This window comes from Pteronotus mesoamericanus, unplaced genomic scaffold (genome assembly GCF_021234165.1).
Source record: "Pteronotus mesoamericanus isolate MK-2021 breed Mesoamerican mustached bat unplaced genomic scaffold, CSHL_Meso_final contig_50, whole genome shotgun sequence".
In the NCBI taxonomy this organism is placed as follows: Eukaryota; Metazoa; Chordata; class Mammalia; order Chiroptera; family Mormoopidae; genus Pteronotus; species Pteronotus mesoamericanus.
The window spans coordinates 39,617,421-39,633,205 of NW_026555186.1; the positions used below are offsets into that span (position 1 = coordinate 39,617,421).

Here is a 15,785-nt window from a genome sequence, read left to right on the forward strand (position 1 = left end):
ACTCTAGTTGCCCTGTTCTTCCTTCCTGCAGTCCACATACTTTTTATTGGCCAACCTGTGTCTGCTCTTTACTGCTGGAATTCAGAGCTGAATCAGTTCTCTCTCGTTCTGGAAGCACCTTCGGCTCACGATGCAACTTCTGTTACAGTAAAGTCCCTTACTTCAAGCAAGAATTTAATTGCATTAGTGGGAGCCACCCATTCACACATATATGAGCTGGCCTATGTCTCAAGCCAGTCTGACTTTATTCCAAGGTAGGTTCAACATTTTATGCTGTCTCTGTACTCACCATAATTTTATATAGCACCTAAATTCTAAGTCTTTTTTTTTAATGACTGAAAAATGTATAGAAGAGCTATTTTTAAACCAGAAATTTGGCTGTTATCCATTTTTAATGTTTATTTTACCAAGGTAGTTAGTACTGTGTGAACACTTCAGGTTAAAATTTTATTTATGCAATGTGATTTTTCTAAACTTTAAATGTCAGTCAATGTTACAAGAATTTTATGAGTAATGTACTATGTATATGTCTTTAATTTGCTGTAGTTGACTTATTTTATACATTCTTTTTACGCCAGTTCAGGTGAACTGATATTTGAACCTGGTGACAGAGAAGCTGTAATCGCAGTAAATATTGTTGATGATACAGTTCCAGAAGAGGAAGAATCCTTCAGAGTTCAGCTTAAAAATCCCAAAGGAGGAGCAGAGATTGGTATTAATAGTTATGTAAAAATAACTATTCTGTCTAACGATGATGCCTATGGAGTTGTTGGATTTGCTCAGGTAACGATACCAAAGATCCCACACTGAGAAGTGAGAATGATTTATTCACTGTATTCATATATGAGCTATTATCAGCACTCAGTGAGTCCTGCTTTGAGTATCTTAAGTGTCTCGTCCTACCCTCTCCCTACTTCACCCCCTACTGTGCATTCTAAGCTGAATTCTACTGATGCCTTACAATTTACAGTCTTACACACTGGACTCTCTGGGTCAGCTTGTCCTAAACTTTATTTTTTTTTGTATATTTCCTTTTATAAAATTGAATTTGAAATGTTACCAGTTGGCTTTGATACAGGAGTTTGAATTTGCTGTTAGCCCTGTTTCCAGGGGATAATGATGAAGCAAACTCCAAACATTGTGTCTGGTCACTCACATTATCTGCAAATATATACTGTCCTTTTGTGCCTTTGCTATTTCTGTGGGGAGGGGGAAGAGAGAGAAAGATAGACTGTTTTGTAACTGTATGTGCATGGTACACATGGACACACTTTCTCCTGAGGAAAGAGAACTGTGCAAATTGTCCAGGTCAACTTCTATGCCCAGACTTTACATTCCTTTACCAAATAGTAAAAGGACACCCATTCATATTGCCTAATTCCTGTTTATGAAGTATCCTGATTTCTTAGAGTTATAGATACAGCTGTCATGTGTCTTTCTTTGAAATATTCTGCAAGTAAGGAAAACCTATCTCAAATTGGCTTACTCACCTAGAGCCTGTCCACAGAGAAGGTGGACTTCAAGGCTGATTGAATACTGTGTCACCGTGGCTCGGATTATTTTTATATCTCCACTTGGCTAACACAAAGATGATCTCTTATTTTGTTGTTAAGGCTACTGCTTCCCTGTTCAGGTCCATCTAGGGAGAGTGAGATTCTTTATGTAGCTCTCAGTGTAAGGGATAAGTTTCTCAAGAGCCTCTAGAAATTCTTCTCATGTCTCATTTGCCAGAACTGGGTAACAAGCAGGTTTGTTCATTGGTTTGTTCGTTCATTCACTCATTCATTCATTCAGCAGATATTTAACAAACACCTATGTATTTAGAACCAGATCCTGTTTCAGATGCTAGAGGTATGTCAGAAAATGAAAAACTAAAAATCTCTGTCCTCATGGTCCTTAAATTGTAGTGACAGGGGTCAGGGGAGAAAGACAATAAACAAAGACATAAGAAACATCTGTAACTATATCTGATGGTAATAAGCACCACCGAGAATCATTAGGCATGGAAGGCAGAGGAGAGAGGGAGGGAAGGGGTGGAGGCTGTGCTCAGGGGAATGGAAAATGGGATGTCAAGGAGGGCTGCTCTGAGCAGTGGCTTGAGAACAAAGGCCTGGGGCAGATGAGGGAGTGAGTTACACACATTTCTGGGGGAAGAGCAATCAAGGCAGGGAGAAACCATCAGCAGGCAAGTGGCCCTGAAGGGAGGCCTTGCCCGTCTGAACTCTGCTGGAGCAGGTGGGGCCCACCAGGTGAATGACCAGAGCCCTGTGTCAGGGATCCCCGCCAGCCCCCGCAGGCTCAACGACTTGCAAGGAGGACTCACCATTATTTTGGTGACTGAAAGACCACAATACAAAATCAGCTCAGGGAAGAGCCTCATAGGATGAAGTCCAGAGGAAAGTAGGTGCCAATTTCTAGGAGTTCCCTCACAGTGGAGTCACACAGAACACACTGCAGCATTGAATGAATTTGTGACAACACGCAAGAAGCATTGCCAACCAGGAAACCTTGTTAGAGAATAGCTACTCAGGGTTTAAATTGGGGACTGATCATCTGGCACATAGCAAAATTCCAGACTCCAGAAAGAAAACGGGCCTTCAGCATAAACCACATTGTATGTTCAAACAGTTTGGGCAAAGAAGCTTGGAATCAGTCCTGGAACAGGAACTGTCCTGAAATTCAAGTACCCAGACACCAGCGAAGGGCCAGTCTTAGAAGGAAGCCTTTTGAAGGACTGCTGTAAGGCCTGCTAGGCTAATTCTTCTACACAAGGGCCTTCGTGTCATAATGAATTTGGCCTCTGAGGGAAATGGGGTATTTCGGGGGATATGGGGAGCTTTTGGAGGGTCTGAGTAGAAGAGCAACATGATCTGACCTTTTAAAAGGACACTCTTGCCATATAATTGAAAGAAGATTATAAGTGGGCAAGGACAGAAATAGTCCAGTTAGGAGACTATTGAAATAATCCAGCAACAAATGATGAAGCTACAGGAAGCAGGGGTTGCCTTTCACCAAGATACAGACCACGGCAGGAAGAGCAGGTTTCGGGGATGAGATGAGTTTTCGATATACTAATGTCCTGAGTCAGTTGCTTACAGGGGTTGTAGGATCGCCCTGTTACCCAGCCTGGCCCGTCTCTGAACTCAAGGCAGGTCAGCTTATATATTATATTATAGAAATATAATGTGAGTCAGATACATAATTTTAAGTGTTCTAGTAGTCACATAAAAAACAGATGAAGTTATTTCTAATATGTTTTATTTAACCCAGTATATTTGAAACATTATCATTTCAACATGTAATCAATACGAAATTCCCGATGAACTATTTTACATTCTTTTTTCATACTTAATCTTCAAATTCAGTGTGTATTTTACACTGACAGTCTAGTCACATTTCTAATGCTCAGTAGGCACATGTGGCCAGCAGCTACTGTGTTAGGACAGTACACAGCTCTAAGACGTGAGCTATAGGGACCAAGGCCAAGTAGGGGCATTGGAAAGAAAGAAGACAACCTTTGTACATAACTCGTTTCCTTACTTTATTCAGGTCTCTGCTAAAATGTCACATTACCAGAAAGGCCTTCCCTGGTTGGAAATTTAAACTCCTCATTATCAATTAACACCTTGTTTTTCTGCCTTATTCTTCCATATGACTCTTACAATAGACCCATTTGTCTATTGTTAGCTTCTTTGTACTAGAATTGAAGAGTATGAGATCTGGAATACCACGTTGTTCTCAGCTGTATCACCGGCGAGAAAAGTACCTGGCACACAGTGGGTTCTTAGTATGAACTTGTTGTTCTGCTGGAGAGGAAGGAAAACTCACATGCCTTCCCAGGGTCTCATACAACTACATAGAGCAGAGCCGGGGCTCCTGGGACAAAAACAGCATGCTGTGCTTCCCAGTTCCATTCTCGCCTACAAGCCTTGCTGGAGATGGAGAGTATATTCTCTCTCACCCATTTTAGCATGATAGATTTCTCTTCCTGAAGCTTGTTCCAAAATTGTTCCAGAGGCATCAATTCAAAGTGGTTTAATTCTATCAATAGATAGTGTCCTGAGTTTCTTCAACCTCTTCAGGAGAATTCCTCAGTACAGATCTTTTGTGTTAGGACAGCCTCAATCTAAGATGAGATTTAGTAGATAATGAGAGTTTCTTGAATATTTTCAGGCTGTATTAAGTCTTCATTTTACTTACCTCTGTTAATAGAGGGCATGGAGCCAGAGAGAGCTTCTTTTTAAAAAGGCATTTTCTTAATAAAAACTAATTATATGCATATTTAAAATCAAGGCATTTTCTGCAGGAGTGTTTCATTGCCTTGAGCAAGACTTTATTACCAAGTAACATCTGTAACATTGTGTTAAAATGCTGTGTAAAATACTGCTATAAGATTGGATATCTATTCAAATTAACATTCTAAATAGAAACTTAAAGAAATTAATGGGGACATCTCTTCAGATTACCACAGTAAAAGGACAAGACAAATCTTACTGGAACGATTTTAAAAAATCTTTATGCTCTATATTTTTGCTTTAAAGTGTATAGAGAAACCAGGAATATTGTAAAGAGGGAACTCTTTGAAATATTGATTTTGAGGGAAAAGTTCATTAAATGGCTGGCAAGAGATGTTGCAAGTGTCAACCAAGGAATATTATAGGCACCCGGAGGTAAAAGTCAGTTTGGAACAAAGGAAGGAGGCTAGAAGTAGAGATGAGAAAACAGTAAGGAATTCAAACATAATGGAAAAGGATATTTCTGGCAGGAACAATAGTCATAAAGAACATGAGCTAGATGAAACATCAATGGAAACAGGACAGCCTGTAGAAACATTTCAGAGAATATAAATTTAAGGATAAGAGACACTGTAAAGAATCAGAAAGAGCCTGATTCTCATGGCATCATTCATTTGGGTGGGACCTTGGAGATCATGTTCATTAAACTCTTTATAAATAGAAAGCAAAGACCTAGAAGGATTACCAGAGGTTACAAAGAAAAACTTCCTTCTCCTCCTAACTCTAGTGTCCTTTCCATTCTACAAACTTGTTATGTGCTATGTACATTTTAAAAAAAGTGTTGTTTCTGAGTATAAAAATAATATATGTTCATTGAAGAAAATTAAAAAATATAGAAGCAGGAAAAGTAAATATAATCCTAAAAAATTACATTTCCATTCATTTTAACTTAGTATTTTTCAAACATGCATGTTTTTAAATGGAATCACAGCCATCCTATATTATAATTTTTAATTATTGTTTTTCACTTAATGTATCATATTGCTTCACACTGAAGTTTGCAGATGTGTGGTAGCATGAAGTAAAAGCCTACATAGGTAATTTCAAATAACCTTTGTGACTTCATGTAATTTTTCAGAATTCACTATATAAGCAAGTAGAAGAAATGGAGCAAGATAGCCTACTAACCTTGAATGTTGAGCGCTTAAAAGGAACTTACGGTCGTATAACCATAGCATGGGAAGCTGACGGAAGTATCAGTGATATATTTCCTACCTCAGGAGTGGTATGTAATTTATAAAATAATATGAGTCACTTCTAAATTAGGGTTATTACTAATGCATGGCACCAAACCCTGCTTTATGGATGAAGTGTTTGAGTTTGACCATGTCAACATTGGATTCCTAATAATCACCATAGAGAGGGATACAATTTAAGGTTAGTTTTATTGTGATTGTTGTTCTTTTTTTCTATATAATGCAAAAGTTATCTATAAAAAGTCATTCCTTTTAAGGCTCAGTACATTGGTTGGCCAAATTGTGTATCCATTACATTGTCAGAGGATAAAACCAATCAAACTGGGGATGGAAATGTGGTTTCAAGATTTGGGTAAATGGAAGCAGTAAATAGTAAATAAGTTTGTATAAAATAGCCAGATGTATAAAAAAGCAGACCAGAGATGATGAGATGTTGAGTGATGTAACCTTAGTTTCCTGTAAATAGATTCTGAGATTGAAGGTTTAAGTTCATTGGGAAGGTACACTTAGAATGAAGTGAGGAAGATGGGAATGTGCAGAGGGAGAAGTTGATCACAGGTGATTGTTGAACCTATGAAGGGGTTCTGGAGCTAAGCTGGTCCTTTGCAGTTATTTCCATTCGGGTCAAGGGACTGAGATGTTGCATCTGTTTTAGCCACCCTTGACCTTCAGTTTCCCTCTGGGTGGGGCATAACCTTGGGTGAAACAGTTGCTGCAGCTAAGGCAGTTCCCAGAAAGAAGCACAGAGACTCTTATTCCAAGCAGCTGGGGGATAGGTGTATTAGCCTCAAGAAGATATCTGAGCAGAGGATCACATTATCTACTGTTGGAAGATAGCATAAAATTGGGGCACAGGTTCAGAATGGGCCAAAGAAGCAGAAGACTCACAAGGAGGGTTCAAGGAGCCTTTAGTTCCTCATTGGAAAATGGGTTGTCTCCTTGGCTTGGGTTTCATAGATTAATCCATGTATTTAGCCCAGATGCTTCCCTGAAAAATTCCCTTGAAAGATGGGTATTTTGGTCCATTATTTCCAGCTTTCTATATCATTTGAAAGGTGAGTAGCACTTCACTGTCTTAATATGGCAAATTTTATTGCACTGAATATTTACTTTATGCATGCTACAAAAACTATGAGTTATCTCTCTCAGATTCTGTGTGTTCTGAATTATATTTTCCCAATTAATATATCTTATATAAACATTAAAATTATAATTTAAATGCATAATAGTATTTTAATACTATTAACTGTAAATGCATAATTATTTTACCCAAAGGTCAGTAAATTCTTTCTGTAAAAGGTCCCATAGTAAATATTTTAGACATTGAGGTCTATATAGTTTCTTTCCCAGCTTTGTCATACACTTACAGCAATAGACGATGGGCAATTGAATGAGCTTGTATTCTAATAAAACTCCATTTATAAAAAATGGATTTGGTCAAAGGGCAGTAGTTTTCTGACTCCTGATTTCATTAATAAAGCTCTTTAGTTTATATCCTCAAGTACCTTTTCAAGGTGGAGAGATGAATGTCAACAAAATAGGCCTGTAATGCTAGTTTGAATAATTGTGCAGCCATATTGCTGGAGAATAAGGCATGAGGTGGGGAATGATGGTAAATGAAATTCAAGCAGCAGAAAGAAACCTTATTGGAAAGAACTTGATGCAATCAAGCAAATTTGGATTTGACCCTTCAGACAGTGGAGACATGAAAGGAGAAGAGAGATGATCTAAACTGAACAGCCAAATAGAGACAGACTCATAGATAGAGAACAGGATGACAGCTAAGTGAGGAGAGGTTGGGGTGGAGGGATTGAGCAAAAAAGGGAAAAAGGCTCATGGACATGGGCAACAGTGTGGTGATTGCAACAGTGCGGTGATTGCAGCAGAGAGGAGAGTGTAAGGGGACTAAATGATAATGGAAAAAATGCAATAAAAATTTTTTTAAAAAGGGAGAGATTCTGATCTGTGTCTCTGCCTATTCTTTGTTCTCTACCTCTGTTTTGGTTAAATCATTGTTAAATGATACATGTCATCAAAGTTTCCCTAAGGAAATAGCAATTCTGGAAAACTTTTGTAAAGAAAAATGTTTAAACTATATGCCACCTTCTTAATATTTATAGATTTTTATGTATGGTATCTAGGACATAGATTCCCAGAGGGGAGACCATGTACTCTGTATTTTAACAGAATGTAGGCTTCAGGATATGGCAATTTGGCTACATGTTTTATTTGCTTAAGTTTTAGTAATGGCCTACCTTTTTTCTTAACAAGCTTCCACTATTAACATGAAAGATGTTTGATTTCTAGATATGTTCTTAAATATCTCTTGTTATTTAAGTTGTAACCAATATGAAAAAAAAATCTAACCTTCTGATATTCTTACTGCACAGTGATAATGAAAAAATAAGTAAAACCTTCTCTTTTAAAAAATTTTAGATTTCATTTTCTGAAGGCCAGGCACTATCTACAATCACTCTGACTGTTCTTGCTGACGATGTACCAGAATTATCAGAAACTGTGATTGTAACACTCACCCATATCAGCACGGAAGGGGTTGCGGACCCATCCAAAGGCGCCACTATAGATCAGAAAAGAAAGAAGTCTGTGATAACCACTCTGCCCAGCGACTCACCCTATGGAGTGGTGGGCTGGCATGCTGAGTCTCTCTATGTGAGAGTAGCAGAGCCTAAAGGTAAATTTTGTTGAACATTTTTCTAGTAAGTTTAATTGGATAATTTAACTCAAATATTTACTAGAGATGTACATTTCTCTTTTTATATGACATTATTTAGTTTGACAGGTGGTAATCCTTTTTACTTTATATTTACTGAATTTTATGATAATGTAAGCATTCAGTAATAATGATATAGAAAATACTTTTACTTTTTTGAGACATTTCTATCATAATAGAAATACTCATATTTTAGTAAATCATTGCAGTAAAGGGGATTGATTTTTATTTTACTTTCTCTTTTTCATCCTTCATTTAGCTGTCCTTTTTCCTCACTCTGATTTCCTCTCTATAGATTTTCAATAGTTACAGGAAACAAGGAGCAACACAAAGAAATGCATATGGTACTCCAGCTCTTAACTATAACCTGAAGTAGTAGTTAGAATAATATTCGCTCTGAAATACAGTGATCAGTCCCTATTTCCTTTGAGCTTACTGCTGAAATCTTTACATGAATAACTTCATGTAAGTTTATAAGTGGACTTTTGTAGTTAAGGTCATTTGACTTACTTAAATAAAAGAATATGTGCCCTGGCTGGCGTGGCTCAGAGGATTAAGCACTGGCTTAAAAATCATTAAGGACATCGGTTTAATTCCAGGTTGGGCCACATGTCTGGGTTGCAGGCCAAGTTCCCGGTTGGGGGCCTGTGAGAGGCAACTGATTAATGTCTCTCTCACATATCAATGTTTCTCTCTCTCTTTCTTTCTTCCTTCCCTCTTCTCTCAAAATAAATTAATAAAATATTTTTTAAAAAGTATATATACAGGGGTTGTCAAAAGTAAGATGACAGTTTGTATGGAAATATTAATACAAATAATAGAATAATTAATAAATAATATAAGAATAAACTCTGGTTTGCACACTCACAACTGTAAACCTACTTTTGTCCACCCCTGTATATAATATGTATGTGTTTAGAGTATGCTGTGTAAAGTTTCTAAAAGTTTCTGTTAGCAACATGGACATTTTTCAAGGACCTTTCATTTAAAGAGTTGATGGAAAAAATGTAATTATGCACCTGGGCCTTTTTATTTCTGTTTATATAGGAACAGAAGCAATCGAAATAAAATAAAATGATCTGTTCATTTATTTATTTAACATATAATTTTGAAGCAGCTAGTAAGTACCAAAAATTGTACTGTGCATACTGAAAACAAAGACACCGTATTTGTTTATTAGAAACTCACATATGAGTAGGGAAGATTGACAAACATTTCTTTCTTCATCTATATGGCAAATTAAATTTTAAAAATCTAAGAAATGAAATAAAAATAGGTGCTATGGAATACTGTGAGCCTCATGATGGACATGCCACTATAAAAACAAAATTTTTTAATCATTAGTTATTAAGTGATGACTTTGGTGTTTAATTTTTCATTTTTGAAGAATCTCCTTAGCATTTGTAATTAGCACCTCTGCTCAACCTGCATGTGTACACTTTCCTAAGACTTCAGCAAGTTGTTAAAGCGCATGACATAGGCAATGTAGGAAAGTATGTTAGAAAACCAGAAGTGAGGGTTTAGAACTGGGTTATAGTGCTAGCTCAGTGTATGGTGATTCTCAGCACAACTTTGGGGACAAGGGTGAGCAAAGCACAAAATACTCCTTGGGAATGAACATTGTCTTTATTTCCCTTCTCTTTCCTTAACTGTCTAAAAGAGATAGTGCAGAACACTGTACCGTAAGGGCTTGGAATAGCACTGACAGCAGATAGAAAATCTTAGTTACTTGAGGCATCTCTCTCACAGAGAACATCACCATTCTTCAGTTACAAATTGTTCGACATAAAGGACTACGTGGAGATGTGGCCATTCATTTGATAGCTAAACCTAATTTCTTATTGCCCATCAATAATCAAGCTACCGAGAATGAAGATTATGTGCTACAAGAAACAATAATAATAATGAAAGAAAACATAAAAAAAACTTATGCCCAAGTTGCCATTTTGCCGGTGAGTCTAGGCTGCAATAAATATGATTATATGTCTGATTCAATCCACTATTTTGTCTGGTTAATTGTTTTTAATTTGTAAATGAAATCATAAAATGTGCAGATCAATCTAGTTATTTTTATTTTTCATTTGATAGGGCAATATTTTCACTTAATGAAACAATTACTTGAATCAAGCAATCAAACAATTACTTGAATCTTCAGATCATTTAGATCTGGTTTTAGCACTTTCTCAATGATCCTTAAGAAACTGAAAGTGGTCAATAGTGTTATTAATAATATGATATAATTAAATATTGTACTTACATGTTATAATACTATATATAATATTAAGTATATCATATATTGTTAAATATAATATGTAACTATTAGTGGTACTAACAGTGGTACTTAATGGTATTAGGTGATAGTGGCTTCTGGAGAAGTCATAGGAAAGACATGGAGGATGGGACAGAACAAAAGTTTCCTTTCCTTTTCACTATGTATTCTCTTCACCTTTTCAAATTTTTTATCATCTATTCAAAAATAAGGTAACAATCTTGAAAAAGTTAATTGAAATGTAGGGTTATGTCTAGATTTACAAGTCTAGGACTTTTACTTTTAAGATGTAGCATTTTCCAGTTTGTCCTAGATTTGGGGGGCAGGTATCATACGTGTAAAACATTTAATACAACCTGGTCAAAATTGCAGGATGGAATTCTAAAAATTTTTTTACTTTCTAATAAATATGAGGCTTCTATTAAAACATTGCTGAAAAACTTGAATATCCCCTAAGATTCTGATGTTGACACTAGGAACGTATTCAAATATACAGAGAAATTCTTCTTTGCATGTGTGATATAGCTATCCATTCATGTGGAGACTCCTCTGTTCCTTACTGAAAAATATCAACTACCCAAAGTATATATATTTTAAAAAAGTAAAGACCATTTCTCTCCCCCTGCCTCCCTGCCCACCTCCAGGATGATGCTCCTGAATTGGAGGAAGGATTTATTGTCAACATCACCAAGGTGTACCTGGTGAACTCTGACTTCTCTGCGGGCCAGCCAAGTGTTCGGAGGCCTGGGATGGAAACAGTTGCGATAATGATAGAAGAAAATGATGATCCCAGAGGAATTTTTAAGTTTCATGTTACCAGAGTGAGATGAACTTTCCTGTGTCTATAGTAAATAGGAGCTTGCGCCTGCCAATTTGGCCAGTGTCATGTATTTTCTGCAAAACACGTGGCTTTGCTTGAAGATATTTATAAATATATCTTAAAATTTGTCTTACAAACTAATTCTAAGTTTTCTTTGAGCTAGGCCAAAGGATTATGTACATTTATTCCTACTGCATTTAGGTGTAAGAGTTCTGAACACATATTATGCGTGCTTATAATCCAACTGTAGATTTCTACTTTGATGGGTGAAGTTTAGGAACTACAGGTACCAAAAATGAATTTAGAAAGTGATGACTTATAAGAATTACTTTTGTCTTGCATTTTAACTTGTATTCTTCACTTGAAGGATGCTGTTGGGGTTATTACTGCGTACGAGGTGCCTCCACCCTTGAACATTCTCCGAGTTCCAGTAGTCCGGCTGGCTGGGAGCTTTGGGGCAGTAAATGTTTATTGGAAAGCAACACTGGACAGTGCTGGCCTGGGAGACTTTAAGCCATCTCATGGGATTCTTGAATTTGCAGATAAACAAGTATGCTAGTTATGAACATATTAGCATTTTTTGGCTCTACCTCAAACATTTTATAGGTATCCATTAAATGACTGTGCAATAGCAATTGCAAATTGTACTCTAAACTTTTGTTAAGCCAGACAGAAATATTGTTAAAGTATAGTTAATTAATGGACATAGGAAGAGAAATAAAAAGTCAAGTATCTCACCATTCTCTGAACTTCTCCACCTGATTCTATTTTAAAAAGAAGTTATAAAAGAAGATGATAATTGGCTTAGAGGTATCTAAGAATGTATAAAAAAAAACTGCCTGATGAACTGTTCCTATGAATTGTAGGTTCTTTTATTTCTTAATGCTTGTAAATACAGATATCTATTTAGGAATTGCACTACAAGCATTCACATTTATTATGTAACATTCCAAACATTTTTATTGATATAGAAAAGACTAAAATGACAGAAAAGGAACAAAATATTTCAAGCTTGGAAAAAAATCAAAAGACAATATTCTAGATTTGTGGCAACCAGTCTTAGCAATTACAAATTATTTCACAAGGATTATGACATTTTTGTAATATGTAAGAATAGGATCTCATATATATTTTTAAATTGATAAATGGAAAAAGCATGTGAACAACCATGAAAATGTTACCAACTTCAAAGAGCAGTATCTGTCTAAATAGTCTGAGTTTGCCTAGACTAATTAGCATTGTGTGCAACTTATTAGTTGTACATTGGTGGGCAGTAAATGCAGCTAAAAATAAGCATACAGATCTAGATTTTCTTACACATAAAGGCCCATTTTTGTTAATATTTGAAGTCATGACATTTTAACAAATTTAGAAATTAAAATATTTTCTACTAAAAGTAGGAAAAACTTTTTATGTTAAAAGCAGAAACAAATAAGTTGGTTTCTCACTGAAGAAGTCTTCTAACTTTAAGTCTGTTATTAGCACTTTATTCTGTGCATTGGGTTGAAGTTTATCATTTAGCAGCTTTCTTAAGATAATCATTATTATTAAATTTACCATCATGTAGAAAAGTACATATTTGAGGTGCAGATACTTTAATAAGCTTCCACTTTAGCATTTGATTTTTTTTCAGGTTTCTGCCTCTTCAAGTGTGACATTCAGATTTCTCACTTTTATCTGTTATTAAATTAAAGGTTTTAGGTAGATTTAAGTAGAAAATTTCATTTTCTAGTAAGTGCCTATGTCAAAGTACTGAAATTTCCCTTTCAGACACAAAAGTATTTAAATATGAGATATAGCTGGGATATTTATTATCACCAACAGTGAAATCACCAGCTGCACTAAGTTTTAGTTACTTATAAGTTATAAAAACTTTTTAAGTATACCCAGACAAATGAACAAAGTCCTCATCACAAACATTTAAGAACAGCACAAGTTTTCTTCCCGCCTTTCTTTTTCCCCTACATTATAAGAACAATGTTTGGAACCAAAGGGATATATTCTAATTGGAGGGGACAATGATAATTTCTATGGTACCATTTTATATCATGTAATGTTAATACCAAGTATACTAAAATTTACGTTTCTGCAAAGCTTATTAGGGCCTACACGGCATCTTATATATTTTTGTTCAAGAGTAAGGCTTCACTGTTTTTTTTTGGTATCCCAAAGCACTATATTTTATTACATATGTAGTTTTCTATATAATAAAAATAATAGGCTGTAGACTTCTGACTTTGAAATATAATAAATATATGTGACTTTAAAATGTGTTACAAACATAACAGGCAAAAAATCTGGCATTTTTCTTTTGTGCTGTTTATAAATTTCATCTAAAAAATAAACTGTATGTGTTCAAAAATTGCTGTTACATTGTATACTCCTTCCCTCTCCCTCCCTCTCTTGTTTCTCTTTCTCTCCCATTTCCTTCTTTCCTTTTCTTTGGTAGGTCGCTGCCATGATTGAAATCACCATTACTGATGACGTGGAATTTGAACTCATGGAGACTTTCAGTATTTCCTTAATCAGGGTGACTGGAGGTGGCAGGCTTGGTGATGATACTGTAGTAACTGTTGTTATTCCACAAAATGATTCTCCATTTGGAGTATTTGGATTTGAAGAAAAGACTGTAAGTTAAACATATTGGGGGAGGAGGCAGTTCCTCTAGGCTAATGTTTTGTGTAATTTTTAGTAGAAAGATGTCTTTCTTTTTTTTTAAAAACCTCCTCCTAACTGTTTACTTGTGATTCTATTCTCAAGGAGGCTCTTTTGAGTTGACTATTGAATAAGAGGCTAATCATCCAATCTATGAAGTTTGATAGTAATGAGATCCCTTACATTAGACAATTCCAAAATGGAACAGATTCCTACTTACTGGACTTGATAGACCAAGATATACTTTTTTGCCCATACATTTGTTCTCTGCCTGCCCTGGTGCCAGACCACCATCCTGGTCGCAAGGCCAGATTCTGTCATCGATGTCGTGTTATACCCCAGGTGGATTTAGCTGGGGAGGTATTTGTCACCTTGCCTTCTGGTACTCTTTCTTGACTTATATTGAACAAAACACCACAATCACCCCAGCTCTTGTGTTTCTCTCTATTCCTTCTCTTTTTTTCCTCTGTTATTCATCATTGGTTGTCTACTTCTGAGACCTGGAAAAGGGAGCCCAATTATTATTGGTTCAACCACTAAGAGAAAAAAAAAACTAATCATTTGTGCAGCCCGGTTTAGTGATTACTACTAAATTATCCCTATGTCTTAAATATACAATAAAGTACTCTAAATTGTATCATAATTATTATGACATGATAATTGTATCATAATTATTATGACATGATAGTTGTGTCATAATTATGACTTTACCTTTCAAAGAAAATTCTGAGATGAAATAATCATAAAAATATTTAGTTAATTTTGGGATACAGAATAACTTTTCTGGCTCCTTCTGTCACTGCTCCCTTCATTTAATTAAATGTATTGGGATACATTTAATTATGTATAGTCAGTAATTCACCATTGAGAATTTTAAATAACAACAAATTGCTGTAATGCCCATCGCCATTGCTATTGTGTGGATGCATGTGGATGCAGCGCTAGATCTACTACTTGCCTACCTGTGCTGGGCGTCCCATATATCAGTACCCTAATAATCGTCAAATGTTTCGATCACTGAAATTTCAACTTCATAAGAAAATGGAAACCATAAGAGGGACAGAACATACTCCTGCTGTAGCCTAGTGAGGCTCTTCTTTCCGTGGGGTGGGAGGGGCGGACAGGCAGACATGAGTGTTTGTGAGGAGTTGCAGGTTCCCAGGAAAGTAGCTGTGAATGTCCCCAGGCAACATAAAAAGTCTGGAAAAAGACAAAAATATATATAAAGAAGAGAGTAAAAGTATTCGTAGTTTTACTACCCTGAGATAGGCATCGCTAATATTTTGTTGTATTTCTACCTGGGCTTGCTTTCTTGGCATATATGCAAAGAAATATTTCAGTACATATCAATGTGTAGTTTAAATTTTACACAATGTCTCCATTAGCTTCTGAAGTTAGATGAAAGTTTCAGGCTTAGCAGTCACACCTCTAACTGGTGAAACCTTATAATAATGTTTTTGTTTTTAACTTTTACTCTTTTTGGACTTAGATACTGGTTGGCTTATTTATAAGCTTTCACTGTTAGGGGAAATGAAGACTTACGTTACTCTTCATAAAAAACTTTTCCCCCTTTTTTTTTTTTTTTTTTTCCCTTCCCTTCCCTCCCCCCCTCCTTCTTTTTCTTTTGTTTTTCTTTTTTTGTGGCGCTTACCCATTTTCTCCCCCCCCCCCCCCCCATCATTTTCTTTTTTTTCCCCTCTTCCTTCTCTATTTTTTTTTTTATATTTTTTATTTTTTTCTCTTCCCGGGGGTGGAAGGAGTTAAATTCCCCCGGCCCCCCCCCCCCCTTCCCCCCCCCCCCCCCTGTTTATTCATTTTA

At 36.0% G+C, this 15,785-nt stretch overlaps 1 protein-coding gene across 1 annotated transcript in view; it reads left to right on the top strand.

Moving 5' to 3' along the window:
- ADGRV1 (adhesion G protein-coupled receptor V1) overlaps nucleotides 1-15,785 on the top strand; it is a 507,230-nt gene that overhangs the window by 177,903 nt on the left and 313,542 nt on the right. The window contains exons 51-58 of the mRNA XM_054578596.1: nucleotides 32-254; nucleotides 579-783; nucleotides 5,374-5,520; nucleotides 7,928-8,183; nucleotides 9,972-10,174; nucleotides 11,136-11,312; nucleotides 11,679-11,861; nucleotides 13,761-13,940. Of these exons, the coding sequence (XP_054434571.1) occupies nucleotides 32-254; nucleotides 579-783; nucleotides 5,374-5,520; nucleotides 7,928-8,183; nucleotides 9,972-10,174; nucleotides 11,136-11,312; nucleotides 11,679-11,861; nucleotides 13,761-13,940 (1,574 nt within the window). The remainder of the gene's footprint in view (nucleotides 1-31; nucleotides 255-578; nucleotides 784-5,373; nucleotides 5,521-7,927; nucleotides 8,184-9,971; nucleotides 10,175-11,135; nucleotides 11,313-11,678; nucleotides 11,862-13,760; nucleotides 13,941-15,785) is intronic.